General features: G+C 39.4%; 2 protein-coding genes across 8 annotated transcripts in view; one reads left to right on the forward strand and one right to left on the reverse strand.

The window, feature by feature from the left end:
• The window catches only part of ADGRB3 (adhesion G protein-coupled receptor B3), an 857,936-nt gene extending 841,079 nt beyond the window's left edge, over positions 1-16,857 (reverse strand). For 3 of the 7 annotated variants that reach the window (XM_089333070.1, XM_089333071.1, XM_089333069.1), the window contains exons 1-2: positions 14,689-14,827; positions 12,808-13,579 (exon numbers count right to left, since the gene is read on the reverse strand). In XM_089333070.1, the coding sequence (XP_089189196.1) occupies positions 12,808-13,564 (757 nt within the window). In that variant the 5' untranslated portion in view covers positions 13,565-13,579; positions 14,689-14,827. Of the gene's footprint in view, positions 1-12,807; positions 13,580-14,688; positions 14,855-16,255 lie in introns of those variants that run through there. The other 4 variants (XM_017345224.4, XM_002714524.6, XM_089333072.1 and 1 more) reach the window with 4 other exon arrangements.
• Positions 16,781-17,832, forward strand: LOC149126603 (uncharacterized). Its single transcript, XM_089333074.1, has 2 exons — positions 16,781-17,244; positions 17,571-17,832. Exons 1-2 carry the CDS (start codon positions 16,914-16,916, stop codon positions 17,684-17,686), a joined length of 447 nt encoding a protein of 148 aa, XP_089189200.1. The 5' UTR covers positions 16,781-16,913; the 3' UTR covers positions 17,687-17,832.
• The last annotated feature ends 5,507 nt before the right edge of the window (positions 17,833-23,339 follow it).

A 23,339-nucleotide genomic window follows, 5' to 3' on the forward strand; every position in this document is an offset into this window, starting at 1 on the left:
ATAATATCTTGAGAAATATTTCAAATGAGTTCCAGAATGTTAGCAGTAATTTCAAATACAGCTACTCCCAGAATATAGTGTACAAGATGTGAGTTCCTCCCCCCAGAATATCTTATACTAACATGGCCATCACATTATTATTTTTTTTTAAAGATTTATTTACTTATTTGAAAGTCATAATTACACAGAGAGAGGAAGAGACAGAGAGAGCAAGTGAAAGATGATTCATCTGCTGGTTCACTCTTCAGATGGTCACAATGGCCGGAACTAGGCCAGACTCAAGCCAGGAGCTTCTTCCAGGTCTCCCACATGGTGGCGGGGGCCCAAGTACAGGAGCCATCTTCTGCCACTTTTCCTCGGCCATTATCCAGGAGCTGGATTGGAAGTGGAGCTTCTGGCACACAAACCCACAACCATATGGGATGCCATTGTTGCTACACTAACAGCACTAACCCTGCCATCACATTATTATAGTTAAACTACAGAACACATCACCAATGTGCCTAGGCATCTTTCACCACACTATAACTACTTCCCAATCCTCTTCTGGACATTATATATAAGTCATAATAGGATAACTTAGGCTGCAGTACTAAAAATACACACATAACACTTTAGTGTTAAAACAGGAAGGCTTCCTTGCTCAGGCTTCTCTGTAGATTGCAGATTACCAAGAGCTTGGAGCAGGGGCTCCTCTCATTTTAGTCACTCAGTGACTCAGGCTGGTAGTGGAGCTCCCTCCTTTGTAAGTACATGTCTCCAGAAATAAAGAAACCTTCATGGTCTTACTCCAGCAAAGAAATGACCAAGCTTGGAGGGGAGTAATGTCACTTTTGCTTACAATTCATTGATCACAGTCAGTCACAGGATCCTACACAATGATTAGCAGGCCAGGTTCAGAATTTCCTCAGGTGCCCCGAATGGCAGAAGTCAGGAATTACTTGTTGAAGAGTATTAACATCTCAATCAAAATATCCACTTATATCTATGGAATCTCAATGTTAATAACAACATGTCTCCAGTTGTGGATAGCTAGAACAATCAATGGAACTAAGAATAATTTTCATTGCCCTAAGTAACTTTAGTTACTCCATTTGCAACTGAACTATTTGGAGATTAACAAAAGAGTAAGGAAGAGTCAGAATGAATATCACCCAAATGCAGTATACTTGTTGCTGTTGATTTCTTCTGAGAGGGTTCATTCTGAGAGGAGGAATATGGTGGGGGCAAGAGGCGCGGAGTCACCACACAGAACCCCCCCCCCGGGGGGGAGGGGGGCTCGGGTGAAAGCAAGCCTGAGGCAAGCAGCCCACAGACTCGTTTATTTCAGTTGCTACAGTTGCTTATATAGCCAAGGCAGCCAATCCGGTCAAGGGGCAGTCCATGCCCTAAACCAATCACAGCCTGTTGCCAGGCAGTTTCCAAAGCCATCCAATCACAGCCTGTTGCCAGTCAGGCTCTTGTTGCTAGGCAGTTTCTGAAACCATCCAATCACAGCCTGCCATCAGTCAAGCTCTGTTGTCATGTGGTTTCCAAAGCCATCCCATCACGGCCTGTTGCCAGGCAGTTTCTGTTGTCAGCAGCCCTCTTGGCATGACCTTTTCACCTCAGTGGCCATCTTGGCATGACCTTTTCACCTCCTCATTCCACCACATATACTTATGAAGATTTACACTTGAAATTTCTGAATATTCAGCAATTAAAAATATAAAGATTCTAAATGAACATTCATATTTATCTTAGAAAACTGTCATGTGATCAAGAGATGTGTGGAGTTAGCTAACCTGCAGAAGGATTTTTGTTTAAAAGCTTAGGATGGAAGAGGTTTGGAATCCAAATGACTAGATAGAAGGAACTTGGTGCCTACATGAGCCACATGGAGCTTCAGGGCAAACTGAAGACACATAATGAATAAAGCATTTACATACAGGCATAAGAGACAGATTATGAGGTCTCTTATTTGAAAACTGTGATAGAGTGGAGAGTAGGGGAGTCATGCCTCTGACCTAAACTGAGCCGGGCTTCCTTACAGTAAGGCTCTGCTAAGTAAAGGTAGAGACACTGACACCTGCAGGAGACAGCAAATGTTCCTCAGACTGGATGAAATGTGGGGGAGAAGCTGACCAAGAATGCTTGTGAGAGACTCCTCAAAAGGCATGAAAAGCTGCATGAGAAGCACTCTAAAAGATGCTGGAGGGGTTGCATGAGGAGTTAGGTCCAAGGAAATTTGATCATGGTGTTGGGTGGGGAAGATGAGGGTATGGAGAAAAATGAAGCAAGATATGTGAGGCACAGGATCATAAATGAAACATACATTTGTTCTGAGCAAAACACAGTAAAAACAAATGATACTTCTTCTATGTTTCAGAGATCATAATGCTGAAAACACTCATTTCTCAGATGAAGGACATTTATAACATCAATTCTTATGTGTGGCTTTATGTGAACACTAATATGTACAGTTCTCCAGTAGTTTCTCAAGATTACCTCTGGACCAACATAGGAAGTTAAGAAAAGACTGATTAAGCAGTCCTCTAGTTCTCCTGCCCACGTCAACCAAAGAGCTGATGTTAAGTGTTTCTTAGAAAACAAAAAGGTTCTACTATTAATAGAAGAAGCTGTATTAGTTCACATCCTACCATTTACTTACTTCTTTGCCTAATTCAGTTATAACTATTTATTAGATCAGCTTCTACCCTGCTTTAAAATTCCCATTGCTCCATTCTTGTGGTTTCTGTGGTCTCAGGATGCAGAGGCCAGAGACAAGCACATGTAATATTTATTGTGGCTAGAGCTCATTTATGCCCTTTATAAGCAATTGAATAACAATATGTGATCATCAGAAAATTCCAAGGAAACCACTAATCGGAAAGAAGCCATACATTTTAAAGAGAGTATATTTTTAATATGCTATAAGCTAAAGTTACTAAAACGTTCTATTCCTTGCAAGTGAAAAGATCATGCTTTACAGCTATTTACTTCATCATATTCAAAAGTAAGTACACTGAAAAATAAAAAGGCTCTTATAATTAGTTGGTTCCTCAAGCACCACTAAGTTACAACTCCCAAGGCCAGCCAGAGAGAGCTAACCACAGGCTGACACACCTATAAAGGAAACTGACCTCTATGGGAAGCCAAAATAAACTGAAATTTCTCATTCTATGGTGCAGAAGCAGATCTTTGAAAGTCTGCCAGACTTATGTAGAAAGATTACATAAAGTAAACAGATTTTTCTAATCCTAAGGTGCCCTATTTTTCATAGTACAATTATTGAGTGTAGGAAATGTAAAAGGAAATATTTCCAAAAACATCCAGGATACAGAAATTATTTTTTTATGCATTACTTATTCAAAAGACATGAAAAGCTGTGTTAAGAAAAGTTGGCTGGTACCTTTTTGGTTTTGTTTGTTTTTTGCTGTTACTCTTTTTCCTTCCAGGTTCCTTTCTGGATGTGAAAGAAAAAAAAACTAATTTTCTTTATGAAACTTTAATAGAAAACTTCCTTGATTCCTTATTTGAAATAATTTTTTTTTATAAAATGTGTGAGTTTTGCTTTTCCTTTGCTTTGATATGGATACTAAGATCAACAGGCAAAATGAAGCCTGGATTAGCAACTGAAATTCTATTTTCATTTTTATAGTGATATAAAATTATCACTAAGGTTCAATCTGTTAAGAATTTTTATGTTTTTATCTGACTGCCTGGAAGGTATTGATTTTACTAGTCAGTCACATAATTTGTTTCACTGTTCAGGACAGTTCAAATATTCCAGCATCACAACAATGCAGAAAAATATGTATATATAATATAAATTGATGCATATGTATTATATAATTTAAAGGCAGGTAACAAAAACAACAAAACACCAAATAAAGATACAAAACACTTGGAGTCCTAAACTTAAAATAGTTACGATGAACACACACTGATGAGTTTATAATAAGCAAAAAATATACTATTCCAAATGAACTAAAATTAAAAGTGGCCAAGTGATTTAACTTTGTATTAATTAATTAAATTATTGTTTATTTCTTGTTCACTTGGTCTGGTTTATTTGCTTATGTAATTATTATATGCATATAAGAACTTTAGCACATTTAATAGGACAACCAAAATTTAAAACACTGTAATCAGATATCAACCTCAACACCACAATCACACACTCTTATTTTAGTCAGGGTCTCACTAAATAACAGATGGTAGCCTCAAGTAAGTAATTTAAGAAGCAAGTGACAGCCTGGAGAAATCAAAGAGAAATATTCAATACCAGAGAGAAGAAAAAAGTAGGGAGCTGTTACTGCTCATGGGTCTAAAGCAGGTCAGGAGAGCGTGGTTGGATATTAGAGCCCTACAAGAGCTCACATAGCAGAAGCTATGACCTTCATAGGAGCATTCAGTCTACCTGGGGCAACCCAAAACATGTGCCCAGAGGAACAGACACCCTGACTGTGCCTTCTCCCATCCTCAAAATGGTATTTCTCAATAACATCAGTAACAACTACTGATCACATTTCGGTGAAATAAATTCTAGAAAAGTCCTACTTTTTTCAAATGCTTTAATTTGAACTAGCATTTCAAGATAATTCCTTTTCAAAATCTTAAAACAGGGCTCAGCACTACAGCGTAGCAGATGGAGTTGCCGCCTGCAGTGCCTTCATCCTATATGGACAACAGTTCAGGTACTGGCTGCTCTACTTCCAAGCCACTGCTCTGCTATAGCCTGGGAAAGCAGTTGAAGATGGCCCAAGTTCTTGGGTTCCTGCACCCAAGAGGGAGAGCCTGAAGAAGCTACTAGCTTCCCCTATGCAGCCATTTGGGGAGTGAACCAGAGGATGGAAGAACCTCTCTCTCTCTGCCTCTGACTCTCTGTAACTCTGCCTTTCAAATGAATAAAAAAAAAATTTAAATCTCAAAGCACAAACTTCACTTAACATAATGCTGCAAAGATGAAAATACTTGGAAACTATTTCATAAGGCCTAACTATCCTTTGTTACATTCCCTAACTGCAAAGACAAGTTCAAAGAACTAAATTATAATCTACATTATTATCAGTTCACAGTGTTCATTGCCAAAGGATTGAATAAAATCAAAGTTTCAAAAATTTCAATGATTTAAAGAGAATCTTCTATGATAATACAGAATAAAATGTTTTAAAATATGTAAACTCAACTAGATAAGTACCATGCAATGCTAATGTATTAAAAAAGAGAGAAATGGATGCAAAATAATCCTAAATGTATAAATCACAAAGAATACCTAACTTCTTGCTTGACAAAGAGGTATCATCAGCAGTTATAAGTGTAGTGAAAAATATTCTGGTGAAAACTTATTTCACCTATAATGCATAGATTATAAGAGAATTCTCTGTGAACTTCAGATTTTCTTCTTGGAGATCTACTACACTTTTTCCATCAAGCTGCTTCACTACTATCAGCCTTTCTTCATTTGAATTTTGCATTAGTTATTCAGATTTTCAACCCATACTCCAAATGTTTCTCAAAATTTCCAACCTAAATTCCCTTTTATATTCATCTGGTGTATACTCATTATGGAAAGCATTCCATACACAGAATGCCAGGGATAAGTACTCAGTAGACCCCAACCACTAAATAAATAAATGTTTGTACAATAATGAATACAACAGGAAAAGAGTATTTTTAAACCACTGGCATTATCCATCTTTTCCTCTTAAAAAAAAACACATATACACAAGAACATTTTCAGTTGCACTGTTAAAGCAAGGTTGTAACCTAACTACTGTGGAGCATTATAATGTGAATGAAGTCACTTCTTTTCCTCTTTGCTATTATTCCCTGTCTCCAGCCAAAATCAAAAAAAAAAAAAAAAATGGAGTCAAGTTTCGTAACTGCATATGAAGATTTGTTAAAGGGCAAAACAAAGAACAGATCGAAAACAACAAAAACATATGAAGCACTATGCAAATTCAGTTTAATTTTTAATGTTACATGTTTCCATCCTGAGCATATCTGGATTGTTATATTGTCAAGATTTTTTAAGAACTCTTTATAAGAATATGGAAATATCTTAAATATGAGTTTTAACCAAGAATTATTTTGATACATCAAGTTTGAAGAGTGAGATTATAGAAAAGAGTAAGGCACTGACATTTATCTAGGGCCTAAGGTTATCTTGAGCCATGCTGTACAATGTGCTAAGTGTTTTACAAGTACAATCTTATTTAATGCAACACTCCATTATAGTAGATATTATTCTCAATTTATTAATGAGTCAAGCTTCAGTCTCTTGTCAAAGGTGCTACTAGATGACTGTGTCATTCTAAGGACCAAAGTCTATCTAGCGCCAAATAATTTCTTTCATTTCAATAAAGTGACATACCCAGAAAAATTTAATACCTCTCTGATTTCTTCTTAGTTAATTGAATCAGGAAGAAATTTCCACAGGCACTGACAGAAACTAAAGCACTCTCAAACCATTAATGGTATTAGTTGATTGGACCTTTTTTTTTATACATGATGTCATTTTCTAGTCTCCTTACTCAGAGAAATCAGCATTACTAACATAATGTGAGAAAAAAGAAGCAGTAACACGTAGTAACACATTATTATGTGAAGAACAGATTAAAACTCAGCTCTCTCTGGGTCATGATCTTAAAGCTCAACAAATGTTACTCTGAAAAAAAAATTTACTTTTTGAACAATGATTTCTCTTCCAAGAGTCAGTTGACTTTTTTTTTTGACTTTTTTAAGTAACATACCAGACAGATTCTAAAGAAAACTACATATTAAAAAGTTAGTTATGAAATCTGTTAAATAATAAAATTGCTTACATTAGGAGCTGAAGTAAATAACCCAGCATAAAGCTGGATTCTAAGTGAATTAAAATTCCTATCTCAATTTTGGGAAAAAATTAACTTGCAGAATATTTACTTATACCTGTCATTTAAAAAAAATAACATTGAAACACACACATTGGCACACTGTGAAGCATGGTACACATGCATACAAAAACACTTAAATTTTGATGTCCCACTTAGTATTTTTAATCAATTGTCTGCAAAAATAATTCTGCCACATAATGGAGATTTCCTTCATTAAATTTGTATATATTAAACTACTTCCTAAATTGGCAAAATTATAAGATGGCAAAGGAAGAGTGGCATTTGGCATTTGGGATACCCAAATCTCCTATTGCCATGCTTGGGTTTGAGTTTTGGTCCTGGTCTCAATTCCAGCCTTTTGCTAATACACACCTTGGGAGGTAGCAGAGGATGGCTCAGACCTCACATGAGAGACTTGGATTGAGTTTGTAGATCCTGGCTTTGGCCCTGGCTGTTGTGGGGCTTTGAGGAATCAATGTATGAAACACACACACACACACACACACACACACACATTCACCCTCTCCCTTACTCTCTCGCTCTTTGTTTTTTAAACTTTTATTTAATAAATATAAATTTCGAAAGTACAACTTTTGGATTATAGAGGCTTTTTCCTCCATAACCTTCCTCCCACCCACAACCATCCTATCTCCCACTCCCTCTCCCATCCCATTCTTCAAGATTCATTTTCAATTATCTTTATATACAGAAGATCAAGTTGGTATATACTAAGTAAAGATTTCAACAGACTGCACCCACACAGATACACGAAGTATAAAGTACTGCTTGAGCAGTAGTTTTACCGTTAATTCGCATAGTACAACACATTAAGGACAGAGATCCTACATGGGGAGCAAGTGCACAGTGACTCCTGTTGTTGATTTAACAGAAAAGTGAAACCTGTTAAATATAAGAGTGGGAATAAGAGAGGGAGGAGATGTACAGTTCAGCACATGATCACTCGGACTTACCCCTAATGGCAGAGCTAGAAACGTGCCAGGGGATTCCAAATCAATCCCATCAAGGTGGCATGTACCAATGTCATCTTACTAGTCAAAGAGATCAGTTTCAGTTCATAAGTGATCATAATGATAGGATTAAGTGTCAAAGGGATCACATAAACAAGACTAGTGTCTCCCTCTTTCTCTCTCTTGTCTTTCAATAAATAAAAACAAATTAATTAAAAAGATAAAACAGGAAAGGAAAAATTACAGCATTTTACTTGACCAGTCTTATTCACATATTAAAACCTAAAGTGAGTAATAATGTGACAATACAAATACTCTTTTCCTCTTTCTTGGAAAGAGACTGTATATGCTTGTTTGTACACTGTCAGAGCCAGAAGGGAGAGAGAGAGAAATAAACTTGGTTAAACAGATGTAAGTTAGTAATTTTCTAATTTTTTCCCAGATGACCATGCTTAAAAATGAAAAATAAATATATGCATGAAATTAGTAATATTTTCAATGACACATTCATTTTTAAAATGTTAAACATCTTTTTGATCAAGAACTGGAACCAATAACACATTAGTGGAATTGGAAATGATATATATATATATATGTATGTGGGTATATATATATATATATATATGTGTGTGTGTGTATATATATACACACATATATAAATGGTAGCCATTTCCCCTAAAAGGTAAAGGTGGCTGCTTTCCAAAAGTCCTGTATTTTTATTCTGATTGCAGTCAACTAACTGTTAGTTTTCTATTGAGATTTTTTTTCTCATCATTCATTTCAACCAGTTTTAATAAATCTCTTTTCAGACTATTCAAAGACACAGTCCTTTTACTTGAAGAACTCAAAGTCTGGTTGATAAAGACAGAAATATAAATGGAAAACCACACTGCAATTTGATAAATGCTAGAACATCAGTACAGAAAATGCTGAGGGCTACAAGATCCAGCAAAAAGGGGAAACTGTCAGGCTCTCTTTCATCAAGGAACAGCAGATTAAGTCTATCTTCCTACATTCCGATGAAGAAGATGAGAGCATAGTCATTCACAGAGGAGGTCATATAACAGAGCTTAAAGGAGGAGGGTGGAAGGTGGTTCACAAAATGATGTGGGGGCAAATACAGGAAAGGTAGAAAGCCACAGAGACACAGATTGTTCTAGATTGCAAACATGTGCCTAAAAATGCAAAGACACAAAACATGGTCTAAAGTTTACACAGGCACATAGTAAGACTTTCCTTGGGTGGTAGAATATCAAGTATCAGAAGAAGCAGAGTGAAAAGACAAATGGCTATGTGTGTTCAGATTTCCTGGAATCTATACAGGGTTCCCAATTTCCTTTCACATAAGTAGAGCCATTGATGGTAGTAGCAAACAAAGATTCCATTAAGGCTTATTACGTGATTTAGATATGCCGGTGCAGAATTTTTGAGCCTAAACTGTTTTAATGACTTATTTTAAATGAAGTGGTAAGAAATAAGATCATATACCACATTTCATTCCTGTCATATAGTACAGAATCATTTTTGGCAAAACAGTCATTATAAAGCACACTAAAGACCTCAAGAAAACTAAGATGACTTTGTGAATAAATGCCTCACTTTCCCCAGATTTGTAACTAAAAATCAGCTACACAGCGAGGTTATTTGAGTTTCATCTTTTAAGGAATATATCAATTACATATAGATTAGCTTCAGATTAGCTTCATGAAATAGGACTTTTTTCAAAAAATAAAAACAACAATATTTCATTGATTTCCTTGGCCTTCATAATTTTAAACTTCCATAATCTCATGTAAACCCCAAACATGTGAAATATAATCTTAATCAAGAACATGTTTAACAAACTAAAATTTAATCCTTTAAAGAAGCAATCCTAGTATTTACTTTGATGGTATATTCAAAATAACCTTTGTGATTATAGGTTTCATCACAAATAGTAACCATTTCCTTTTTGCTGTATTCAGGTTATATTTTCAGTATGTGAATATATTATTAAAGAACATTATAGTAGAAACACTGTTTCAAAGAAGAAATCCCACTCTTGGCAGTCTATTGCTTCCTCAATATTAAGTGTGATTTTTTTTTTTTAATTCCAATGGACACATTCACAATATTCAACATTTGGTATATCTTTTCCATCACCATCAGTCTCACACAAAACAACCCAGAAGTGCAACTACCAAGTTTAAATATTCTATCAAATTTGTGTCAACATTAAGATGTAATTCATGTAGAAAATAATTCTACTCAAAGTAAGCCTTCTGAGTCAGTACTTATTACAGTGAGTAAAATGGGAGTCAAAACTGGGGAGTAATCTTGTATTAATTTTCTTGATTAATTACAGGGAAATTTGACTGTTTTCTACAGAAAATAGATATCACAAAGTAATATAAAATGTAAGCAGAATTTTTAAAGCTTCATTTCAAAAGCTAAAATTACCTATTTACATAATATGAAGACACTATGGAATAAAATTATATAAGAGCAGCACAATTATATGTGGTAATAGTTTAAGTAATAATACTTAAGACCTACAAATGTCATCACAGGGTAGTTTATTTGAAATGGTATTAATTATTTCACATTATTTCACATATTGTTTATATCAAATATTTAAGATTTAATATACTTTGCATAAATTTGACTAAATTAAGAATCTGTAGATTTTTCATTCATTTTCTCTACAGCGTAGCACAGCCAAAACGATTTTCTTTGAATGAGGCAAAGAGTACTGTAGTATATATAAGAATTACTTACAAAAGCATTAGCTACAATTAAGTCATCAGAAATTACTTATCCTTACCTAAACAATTAAAGAGCACAATTTTAGAATACAAAGAATATTGGCTGTACAATTTTACTGACATAGCACATAATCTGTACTACACAAACTTTTCCTAGGTCAGCTGTACTGACATTATATTTTCAAAATAATTATTTGTCTATGGGAGTATTCCTTTCATTTACAATTAGCTATAACAAATATACATTCTTCTATATGATTTAAAGACATAAGGTCTAATTACTCATCCATTTACAAAATAAATGGCTAAGTAGCACAAGTTCCGTAAATCCCAGCAATTCACCCATATTATATGATCATGACCTGCAAAATCTTTGAAAACCATGCTTAACACAAACAGAGACTTTTTGTTACTCCCTACCTTTCTTTAAAAAACTGGATTCAATCTCAAATGTTATTTGTACTCAATTTGACCATAAGACTTCAACCATTTAAGAAACAATTTTTTTTTTGGATTTTATTACAATAATTATGAAACAAAAACTAGTTTCTGATGTTAACTGTTTTATTAACCAGATTGTAACATCCCATTTTCTCTGTGTACTGTAGCTTCTTATTCTAGGGGCCGCTAATTAGTTTTAAATGGTGTTAAATACCATCCCTGCAGTTGCAAGTGCTTCTCTGGGATTTTTACTAGAGAAAAGAACTCCTGTAATTTAAAACTACTTTGTTTTCTTCAGTCACAGCTGTTAGTGAACACACTGACCTGTGGAAATCTTAAAGGTTTTCACTCCTCTTTCTTTGCCATTAGTCTGCATTTATTTTCTAACAGCTTTTTTCTTCTTGTGACATTTCCTTCATAATTCCCATCCCCCAAATTACAGCCAGCAGAGAAACGCCTTAAGCTAGTTAACTCTTCTCCCCACATCCCTCCCTTTACAAAGTCTTGGCTAACGTTAAAGAAAATTCTCCAACAACGTGTCAATTTTATATTGGCCACAAAGACAACTTCTGTTGGGGGAGGGGGAGGAAAGGGACTGGAGCTTGGCTGTCCCTTTCCACAGACAGGGATCTTTGTGGTGATGAGAAAACATTTCCTGCATAAGAAATCAACACACTCTCTGCTTGCAGGGTTGAGGAGTAAAAACGAATATGTATCAGCCATGTCTTCAAACCAATGAAACACAGCCATTAACCTTCCAAACAAGAAAGTCATTTTCTGAAAATGTCTTGCATTCTTGCATTATTAAACATAATCCACAATCTCAAATCCTCTGGGTGCTCCCCCACTGGGGACTGAGTGAAAGCTACAAATCAATCAGTACTTTTTTTTTTTCTTTTACTTTGCATTTCCATAGCACTATGTTATTTTCCCCATCTAGCTCACCTCTGAGACACTACCTCTCTGTTCATTTTTATCAACAGTGGACCAAAAAGATAAGAACAAAAAAAATCACTTGCAAGAAGCAGACCACATCTTCAAGGGTCACTGTCAGGTTTTAATCCACAACCCTTCCCTGCAAGTAGGTAATATTAAAGCCAGAAGACCTCCAGAGTTTGCAGTTCCAGTGGGTTTCTCCAGAGGAGGGCATGGAATTTACTGTGCAAAGCACCTCAAACAATATTCTGCGATTGGGGATTGGGTGTGGCATCCCTGACTTCATTTGTCGGGAAATTATTTGGTCCAAACCATTTTGCTACTGAGTTTGTGCCACACGAGTCACATGGCCCCTAAGTGCAAACTTGGGGGAAGGGTGGGTAGGGAGAGAGTAAGACACAGAGGGAAAGAAGTGAGAATTGAAGGGGACCATTTGCTGCACTGGAACAGAATGGAGAAGTCTACAAATCCATTTGGGGGATTGGGTGGAGGGGAATTAGGGGATATATTCCAAGGGGCTACAGTCTGAAAAAAGGCATCCTTCTCCCTTTTTACCAACCTCCAGCCAAGCTGACGCCACATTTTTGTATCTCTTTTCCCCTGAATATCCCACCTGCCTTTCTAGGGCATGTTGCTCAACTTTGCAGTCATCACCACATCTCTGAAACCTTTAAACCGAAAACTAGCTTAAAAGAGCTTTATCAGTAAAGATCACAAATCAAATGAATCCAAAAACGATAGCGTTCAAGAAGCAATGAAGAGGCCTGACTGTTGAAAATCCACATTTTTAACCCATCCGTCAAATGTCCCTCTTCCCCCACTCCAAGACCCATCTTCCCCTCTTCTTTGGGCACTTACCTTCTTTGGGTGGTCGCTTGGCCTCCCTGGTAAGATTGCAGACTTGGGTAGTTTGCAGCTCCTGAGTCAGGCAGCCCTCGGTCTGCTCATTCAGGGGCAGCACGACGTTATTTAACAAAACCAGCGACTGGTCGTCGATACCCCACTCTCCCAAATGCTGAGGGCAGGTACATTTTGTATACATGATCCCACATGATTCTGTTCTCCCATTTTCTGATTTTAAGCAGCTCTCCAACCAAGTGCATAATACATGGCAACCAAACTGGCTCGGGCTCACCTTGTTCAACACCAAAAACTCAAAAAAAGATTTCTGATCTTCTTCTCCTTTTTTCTGTAATCCTGGGAAATCAGTTGGAAATACCCGACGTATCTGAATAAAATTTTTATCATATTGTAGAAAAACAAAAGCATTCTTGGCATTGCAGAGTTGCATTATAGAATGATTCTTTCTTAAAAGATCCTTTATTTTTTCATGGGAAAAATGATCAAACTGATAAGCCAGGAGGGAGAAGTTAGAGCAGCTAAGGTCCTTTTTGGAAAATTTCAGGTAAATGCTATATTTGGTTGGATCTGGATTTTCCAGCGTCCAGGTGCAGTTTGTAAAGTTTTTGGGAAACATTTCACTTACAGAATATGATCCATAAATGACTCCCTTCACCAAAGTTGAACACCAGAAGTCTTGGGCGGCATTAAATCCAAACATAACCAGGAGATAGGTGGAAAATATATAAATCAGCAGGTTACGAACAGCCTTCATCCTATGTCATTTGGCCTGTAAAAATGGCAATAAAAGTAAAATGCAAGTAGGAGTCTACGCGCATTGAAAAAATAAACTCCTTCCAATATTATAGCCAGCTGTTTTCAAGATTTCAGCTTAAAAAAATCTTTTTTAAAAGAAGGGCAGGTGATTTTATTTTATAACGTTGGAAAATTATCTGTTGCTGTGTGAACAGCGCCCTCACGTGGCCATTCTCAATTGTCAAATTCTCAACATTCAATTTAAAAATAACATTTAATAGATCATTAATAGCAATGCCCTAATTTATCTACCAGGATTTCCTCCACATCCATTATCATCCTATTGAATGAAGAGAGAAAACACTGGGCTTTAAAAACCCTCTCATTAGCTAACTGTGAATTGCTGGAATATTTTCAAACAACCTATACAACCTTTTCTCTCAGTCCTCTGCCTTCAGTCAACACCATCTCAGAAAATCTAATCTGATAATCTGTGAACAGCTGCCACCACACTACTTCTTTTCTCTTAAATGTGAAAAGTAATCATGATAAATTATAGCCACAATTTTAAAAGCACAAATGATAATTTGCTGCAGATGGAGCATCATCTCCCAAATGTCCCTACTTGCCTTTGCGGGGGCCACCATGTGAACTGAGTGATATTCCTGTGCAAAAACTCAGGCACTCATATGGACGAATATAATTTTTTAAACCATCACCTGAGAAAGGGAATAGATGGGCAGATACACAGGGAAGACTTGTTGTTCAACGTCACCACTGAAAACCAGGATTTAAGGCAGTCATTTCAATGTGACATGCCCTCTTGGGATGCATAAAGTGGATCACTGTATTAGTATCTGTTTCTAAAAGCAATGCCAGTGAAAAATCCCACAAACACAGTACCTGGGCTGCCTTCATTCTTTATTTTTTTTTAATGAAGGCTATTTTATCTAGAGTTATCTATTATAATTTAAGATTTACACATGGTAGATGAACGACATTAGCATTTTCTTTCTTAGCAGATTTCAATTATTGAATTGCTCCCTTTCAAACAACAGCCCCAAAGCTCCTCTTCTTTTCTTTCTTTCTTTCTCTTTTAAAACCCTGGCCTTGCATAATAAAGTAGTCCTTGGTTATATTTACCTCTGTAAGTTGTTATCCAAAAATAACTTGAATATTTTTCAGCTTTAACCTTTAAGGAGTTATTTCTTAGAATAAATGACACTGCTTTTTTGTTTAGCCTTTGAGCTGATAAAAGTGATGCCAAGTTAATCTTAAAAGTCTTTAGGCTGCAGTCTCTTCCACTGTTCTGTAAACAGAGACAGACATACAGACATATAGACAGTTAAGAGTTTTCATGTCTTTGCCTGGGTCCTCTCAGAAGCAAAGGATAAAACCCTCTGCCTTCCCATTGCATAACACACACCAACGCATGCACGCCAAATCCAGTGACCGAAGTCCCTGAAGATACAGCTGCATATTCCAGATTGTAATTCAAATTCTATGTTTTGATATAGGCAAAAGCAGCCCCAACTCTCAATCTCTACATGGCAGCAGTTTAAAATAACACCAGAACTGCTGGGACTATCAAAACAGTATTCTCTGTTTCGAACACACAATTCAAGGCATAAGGCATCTGCTTCTTAAGAAAACAGAGTCAACGAGCATCTAAAGGTTAAGAGACAGGGAAAGTTGTAGAAATTCTGGAAATGATTTCCTCTTTTTGTGCTGTAGCACTTTGCAGGCAATGCAGGTCTGCGCAGTGTTCTTCAGGATAGAGTGTAGGCGTTGAGAGCCAATGTGACAATAAGTGTCTAAATTAGGAATTCCATCCATGAAAGGGGGCTTCGTTTTTATCATCAGGAACTCAAAAAGAGGTCGTAATTCTTTTCCTTATGAAATCGGTACTTTTGCATCCATTTACTTGACAGTGCATGTCTGCAATGCTGTGCTCTTCAATGATGAGAAAGAGTGAGAAAATAGCTCTGATTTCACTTTCAAGCCTGCTCAGGGAGAGCACCCTCAACCTAATGCTCTTTATTTTCAATCAGCCTTGGTGTACGTTATCTTGTTTTGTTCTGAATAACAGAAAATGAATCACTGACACCCTCCCCCCCTTTCGGACTGCAGGGCCAGTTCAAACAACTGTATTTTCTCTTAAAGAACAAATGGGGGTGCAGGCGTGGGGGGGGGGGGGTTCCTAAGGTCTGGCCACCGTGGTCTCAAGGATGTTGTATTCGTTTATTTATTTATTCGTCTCTTGCGAGAAACAAATCGGCTTTGAGTTCAGCTATTCTCTAAACTGATTTTCCGGATGACACTTTAGTTCAGTCGAACATAGACGGCGCCATCACTCCACTGATTTTTTCCCCAACAGAAACCCCACTGCCTCCTCTTATCTTAACTTCCTTTTAACCTAAATCCCCCACCCCACTCCCAATAAAATTACCCCAGTCGCACACAACTGCCAGATTTCCTAGGTCTCCCTGCCTATTCCTTGAGACCCAGCACCTGTCTTGAAAACCAGACTTCTCCAACTTTTCAACTGCGGCGTTGAAGTGAATGCAGACAGTCGAAGGTGCTGCCTGCCTCATCAGCCGCCGGCAACAGTCTTGCCCGCCCGCGCGCCCTCCCCAGGCACCCGGCCGGGAGCCCCCTCGGCGGCGACCCCCGGGCGGGGGAGAAGGTGACCCCGGGACCCCTTCCTTACCTTCCACTCCGAAAGCTCTGGGAGGCTCCAGCTCTAAGACACCAGCACCGGTACGCGTCCCAGCAACAGCGACGGAGAGACTCCCCTTCGCTCCCAGTCACCGTTGCCCATTTTCCCCGGCTCCGCGTCCAAGAGCAGGCTTTATTTTTTTAAAAATGCGAACATGAGAGAAGCCAAAGATGAGGGGAGTGCTGCTGGTGGTGGTGGTGGTGGTGGGGAGATAAAGGAAGAAGTGAGAGAAAAAGAGCCTCCAGGAGCCACAGCCTGGCGCCTTATCCAACTGGAGCCAACCTCCAAGCCGATGGGGAGGGGGAGAAGCCCCCCGAAGGGAGACTCTAAAGAAACAAACCAAAAAAAAAAAAAAAAAAAAAAAAAGGAAGTGGTTTCAGAGCGAGGATTTGTATTAGCAAATCTCACCCCCCAACACGCCAATTAGCTAAGCAGCAAAAAACGCGCTGAGAGGAGAAGTGGCCGGCGGCGGCGGCTGAGGCAGATTTGTTGGGGCGGTGGGTTTATTACGGGAGTGATGGTGGTCGGCTCGGAAGGCTCAAGCTTATGCTTTTTCCTCTTTCCGCTCGGCTCCCTCCGCCTCCCCCCCCGCAGGTACTGATGGACGGACGGCGACTAAGCAGAGGGGGGGAAAAATCCTTGGCTGCTGATGTCGGAAAGCTGTTTGAATGCCCAGCGAGGAGGGAGGCGCGAGAGGGAGCGAGATAGTAAAGCTCTGTCTTGGGTGTGCGCGCCGGCGCGCGGCGCTCGCTTTCCCCGGGGCGCGCACGAGGAAAGGGGCGGGAGGGGAGATGGGGGCGCCGCGTTCCCCGTGTGCGCGCCCGCGGAACCCTGCCGCGTGCTCGTGGGCGCGCGCGTCCCCGGGCGCCGCGCGACCCGCGCCAGCGCCGCGGCCGTGCTGTGCGCTGGGGCTCGTCCGCCCCCGGGGCTCGACGCGCGCGGCGCCTTCGCGGAGTTGAGCCTCCCGCGGGCGCGGGCGGGTGTGTGTGAGGAGAGCCGAGGAGGGAGGCCCGGCGGGAGGGCGCGAGGCGGGCGGGACGGGAGTGAGGGGTGGGCTTCGGCGAGCTCCCGCCGGGGCCGCGGTGCGCACGTCACGGCTACTCAAACCCAAGCACGTCCAGAAAGCGGCATTTTCTGAGTGTGGGAGGTTTGGGCGTCCTCAGTTCCCACCGCTAGGGCTGGCTGCGAGCAAGTGTAAGACCAACTCCTCAGGAGGCGAGGCCAGGGGTGCGGAGGCCGGGAAGGCGACTGCGAGGGGTGGGAGGTGGACGCTGGACTCGACCGTCTTTCTCTTCCTGTCTTGCAGCGGGGACCTGTGGCGGCCGGAGGGCTGTCATCTCAGCCCCGGGATTCAGAGCGCATCGACTCCGCAGCGGAGCGGGGCACACCCCGGCTCCCGAGGCGCTGCAGGTCTCTGGCTGAAGCAACAGTAGTTTCCCTCAGCGAGGCCGCAATTAACGTCTTATTTGTTCTGGCTCCGTACAGGCATTGCCGGGACCGCGGTGCGGCGACCGAGGTTGGGCACCTTGCATTGCTTTCTGCATGGCGATGGGATCGTGGTTGTTGTGGGGTCTAAACTTTTGTTTTGTCTTGTTTTCTTAATGTATCCGATTCTTTTCCCGAGTTTCCATAGTAACAGGTTTGGGAAAGGGGTGGGAAGAAGCTATCTTGAGTCTCCATATAAGCGGGCGGGGGTCGTGGGGGGAGAGAAATTTCCATATACACACACATCAACCTATTTATGACTTATTTATTAATTTTTGCCTCCCGGACAGTTGGCTGACGAAGTCTTTGATGACCTAATGTTAGGTGTGTGCTGTAAAAGGTCATTCGCCTCCTGATTCTATCTCCCCTTGTTAAAAGCGGTTGGGGTTTGCAGAACAAGTGGTCAGATAGTGCAGAGACGTGGTGGGAGGGATTCCTGCGAAGTGTCCAGTTTTCCTAGGGAGTGTGACTTGAGCGGCAGGTGAAGTTGAATAAAGCAATTTTCTCTCCTATGTGTTTTTTGTTTTTCTTTCTCTTCTTGTTCCTCTCCCCGGGGTCCTTGGAGAGCCAAGTACACCATTTTAGAAGAGAGTTATAGTGGAAAGAGGAAGATGCCAGTGATCATTTCTCCACCAGAGTTGTTTGAAACATCAAAATTGGCCGTTTCCTTCTTAATCTGTAGGGCTAGAACGACCCTCCTCAGAAGCTTTCTCTTTCAGGAAGAGTGTCAGGAACACCCTGTAAGGGAAACAGTTAATCATTCCCCCAGCAGGCTTTAAATTGTTCCTAGGAACAAATCACCACATGAGAGCAGCCTGGGTGGTGTTTTGGCTTTATGTCATCTTTGGTTCATTACAATATTTTTTACTCATTTAAGGGAATGTGAAACGGAAATAAGGTTTATGTCCAAGGCAAAATCCAAAACATTGTAAGCAAACACATTTTCTTTTAAAAACAGAGAGCCTTCAGCTATCTAAAGGACAAACACGTTCCATTTATTTCAACTTGCAGAGATTCTAATGATATCTGCAAGACATTTTGGTCAGTTCTTTTACCCCAAAGAAAAAGAGATTGGTGAGAGATGTAGAATAAAAATGGAGAAAAAGAATATGCTTTGCATGATTTTTACATAAAAGAGAAGAAATGTGAGGCTTAGATATTTGTTTTGTATGTGATTTTTCATATTTTAACAGTGTGGTTTTGATTTTTTTTTTTTTTTTTTTAGAAATTCTTAAAGTCATGGCACGGTGACATAAGAATACAGCCCAAAGGGACCATTTAAAAGGCCTTAATCCTAGATGGGAAAGAGCACTCACTCCTAGGATCATCCATATTCAAGTAGAATACAGGGCTAGGTCAGAAAGAAAGCCACCCTTAATAAAGCACTTCACCCTTCACACTGTTTCCCATAACCTTCATAAATTGCAGGCTACTGAGCTGGCCTGATGATGGTCCTGCTGAGGTATATTTATAGCAGATGATTTGTAGATGATAAATGTGCCAAGCAAGACCCGGGCTCCAGTTACCCCGAGCTCCTCTGCTTTCCTCAGGGGGTCATAATCAAGAATCACAAAAAGAACCGTAAGTGGAGAATCCAGACTCTGGACCCTGACAACAGCACCATCCAAAGAGGAACCAAGGAGGAACCACTTTGTTTCGTGTCTGCACTACATTCCATATGAAAGCATTGCTGACATATTGACTCAACAACAAAAAGAGAACAGCGGTTTACTCACCCTGGGCTCTGTGTCCTTCCTACTGAAACTGGACTGTTTTTATTTGTTAGTTTTACATCACCACTTCAAATTACAATTATTTTCATTGATCTCTTTTTCAAGGCAGTGTGCATTTCTGTGTATACATCTGAATGTATACAAACTCATACACATTTTATGCATATACCATATTTGTGTATGTATGCCTATATTATTTCCTAGTATACATACAAAAATAGGTAAGGTTGATTTTTAAAGTTCACAGAAAATGTAATTAAAAGATGAGTTTATTTTGGTGTAATTATTTTAAAAATCCATTGAGTTTTTTCATACACATTTTCTATGAACTTTTTAAAGAACCCTCATATATAATATGTACATATGTATTTTAGTAGATAGACATATATTTCAGAGTTGCAGTACAGTGCTTTGTATTTATTTCACAACTGGCAAATTAATAACATAAATTGAGTTTATATAATTATAAACTTTATGATTTAGGTTTCTTCACTGACTTTCCAAAGAAATATGGAAAAATCAGTGTTGCATCAAATTATTGATGGATATAACAGACTAAATTGTCCCAAGTATCTCAGGTCAAACTTCTTCCCATTTATCTGTTATTTATTCATTCTACTGAGATCACTTCAGTAAAGAAAATGAGAACTCTAAGTATAATCTAGCTCTCATTTTCATCTGTTGCTTTTTTATTCTTGCTAAACTTAGTCCATCTGCATTTGAGAATAATCCCAACCTACAGTATCATCGCTAATAATTTGGTATCTTCTACACAGTTCTCAGACTCAGATAAAGAAAATACATCTCTAGAACATGTCTACTCAGTTTCAGAAGGTATTTTCTCTTTACTTGCCCTTTTCTCTCATATTCTTTCTGGTATTACTATCTTATCACATTCTAAATTTTGTAACATCATTATCAATAGGACTTTAAGAAGCTTAGGTAGGTTTGTAGTTTATGTTTCAATACTTAGTATCTCCAATATACATACAAAAAAAGCCTTTGAAACTACTAGTTTGTAATTAAAGATAATTACTGTAACATCTAAAGAAATAAGCCTTAATTATTTTATTATTTATCATAGTCAATAAATGCTTTAATATACTGTTATACCATGATCAACATTTTGTAAGATTATATCATTATGTTTATATTAGCATAATTACTATAAACAAATAATTTCTTCCTCTCCTCCTCATTTTCATGGTTTTATTATTTTTAAAAGATTTGTTTATATGAAAAGCAGAGCAACACACAAAGGGAGAAACTGAAAGAGCGAGAAGCAGCTTCCAACTACTGATTCACTCCTCAAATGGCCTCATCAGCCAGATCTGAGCCAGGCTGAAGCCAGAAGCCAAGAACTCCATCCTGGTCTCTCACATGAATGTCAGGGAACCAAGAACTTGAGCCAGAGGATATCCACTGCCTTCCCAGGGGTGTTAGTAGGAAGCTGGATCAGAAACAGAGAAGTTGGGACTCCAACTGCTTCTCTGATATGGGATGCTGACATTGCAAGCAGCAGCTTAAACCACTGTACCATAATGCTGTTCCTTATAATTGTTATTTAATAATGAAGTCTCTCAGAAACCAAGTTGGATTCCCTTCAGTCTTTATGTTTAAAAGTTTGATAATTTTCTACTGAGACTTCTCAGAAAGTATATAACAAAGTAATAAATAAAAGGATAGAGTTAGTGATGAGGGAAATACAACAGGACAGTTATCTTTGGTTAGCTCAAGTATAACCTATCACATGTGAGGCACACCGGAGTTTAATTCAGCCTGAGTGCCCACTTTCCATTTTTAATCATTATTTCCCTATACAATTACCTAAATTTTAAAAATTCAATCAGTTAAAGTTTTGGGTCATCAATCCTGAAGGCTTCATTAGGGAACATAGGAAGTGCAATGAGTCATTAAAACATAATGTTACCATTGTGACTTGTATAAGCATCTTGGAAAATATGGACTTCAAAAGTCCAAAAATTGTGTTTTCAATCAAATATAAATTCACCTCAAAATTCCTCACTTGCCAGTTATTTTTTGTCCATATCTTACATAAGGTTTTTTTATGTGTCATTATTTTTTATCTCAGTAGATATCAAGATTCTTAATTTTTTTTTTTTTTTTTTTTTTGGACAGGCAGAGTGGACAGTAAGAGAGAGAGACAGAGAGAAAGGTCTTCCTTTGCCGCTGGTTCACCCTCCAATGGCCGCCGCAGCCGGCGCGCTGCGGCCTGCGCACTGCGCTGATCCAATGGCAGGAGCCAGGAGCCAGGTGCTTTTCCTGGTCTCCCATGGGGTGCAGAGCCCAAGCTCCTGGGCCATCCTCCACTACACTCCCTGGCCACAGCAGAGAGCTGGCCTGGAAGAGGGGCAACCGGGACAGAATCCGGCGCCCCAACCGGGACTAGAACCCGGTGTGCCGGCGCCGCTAGGCGGAGGATTAGCCTAGTGAGCCACGGCGCCGGCCAAAATTCTTAATTTTTACCCACAAACTGACACTAATTAAATCCCTCTTTATGAACCAGAAGCTGTGGACTCTGCACTCCAGTTATCTCACAAAGAAGGTATTGACTGAATAAATTCTAAGGTTCTTTTTGATATCTAAATAAAGTAAAGCATCACACCAGCGATGGCAGCAATAAGAGAAATACAGCAAAATCCTAGATTACAAAGGATCACAAATATCCCACTCAAATCCTGGAAAGACTCTTCTATTCTAATTTTGAAAATCTCCATGATTTTTTAGCTTTGCCTTTCCCACTTTACTGTCATCTGCTTATTTACAGATAAGCCTTTCCACCCTTTTTCTTTTTTAAGATGTATTTATTTGAAAGAGTTACAGAGAGACAGAGATCTTTCACTCCCTGGTTCACTCTAGAAATGGCTACAGCAGCCAGGACTGGGCCAGGTCAAAGCCAGGAGCCAGGAGCTTCATCTGGGTCTCCCACGTGGGTGGCAGTTGTTGGGCCAACCTGTGCTGCTTTCCCAGGTCATTAGCAGGGAGTTGTATCATAAGTGGAGCAGCACAAACATGAACCAGCACCCATGTGAAATGCAGGAGTCACAGTCAGCTACTTAACCCACTGTACCACAATGTGTACCCTCCTCTCTCTTATTCTTCCTTCACTCTGATTTTTTTTTCCTTTAGACCTGAGGTCCCACTCCACCATTAACCATGGTAAGAACTGAAGCTGCTGAAGCTAGTACATCTGTTGATCTTAAGTCTCTCCAGTCCTATTCCTTACCAATCCTAACTCACTTACCACTTTGTTCCTCTTCCTGCCATATTCTCATATTTTGCTTTCTGCACCTTCTTACTCTTCAGCACCAAAAAACCTTTAGACAGGATGTCCTCTCTACCTGCTCCACTGAGTGAACCACACTCTTCAGGGAGAAATGGCATTTCATTCTAGCCTTGTCACCCTGGTTAAACAGAAACAGTGGCAAGATCAGTATTCTTGCTCTCACCTTCTGGTTTCAAATTTTTACCACTCATTTCACCTTACTCTTCCTTTTCCTTAGAGGTTATGCCATCTGTCCTTTCCAGTTTTGCCTGGTCCTCAGTTCTGCTCGTTTGTCTTCCTTAACACTAACTCAATCACATTCACATTTTCCCAGGGTCTTTTTTTTTTAAGTTTTATTCATTTATTTGAAAGGCAGAGTTACAGAAAGGCAGAGAGAGAGAGAGAGAAAGAGAGAGAGAGAGAGAGATTCTGCATCTGCTTGTTCACTCCCCAAATGTCTGAACTGGCTGGAGCTGGGCCGATCTGAAGCCAGGAACCCAGAGCCTCTTCTGGGTCTTCCACGTGGGTGCAGGGGCCCAAGAACCCAGGCCATCCTCCACTGCTCTCCCAG

This window comes from Oryctolagus cuniculus, chromosome 5, assembly GCF_051225735.1.
Source record: "Oryctolagus cuniculus isolate XC-2025 breed Fujian yellow rabbit chromosome 5, ASM5122573v1, whole genome shotgun sequence".
NCBI lineage: Eukaryota > Metazoa > Chordata > Mammalia > Lagomorpha > Leporidae > Oryctolagus > Oryctolagus cuniculus.

Coding starts and splice junctions, on each gene's coding strand:
- LOC149126603 (XM_089333074.1), top strand. CDS start 16,914: ATGTCGGAAAGCTGTTTGAATGCCCAGCGAGGAGGGAGGCGCGAGAGG. Junction 17,245..17,570: donor CCTCCCGCGGGCGCGGGCGG/GTGTGTGTGAGG, acceptor CCTGTCTTGCAG/CGGGGACCTGTGGCGGCCGG.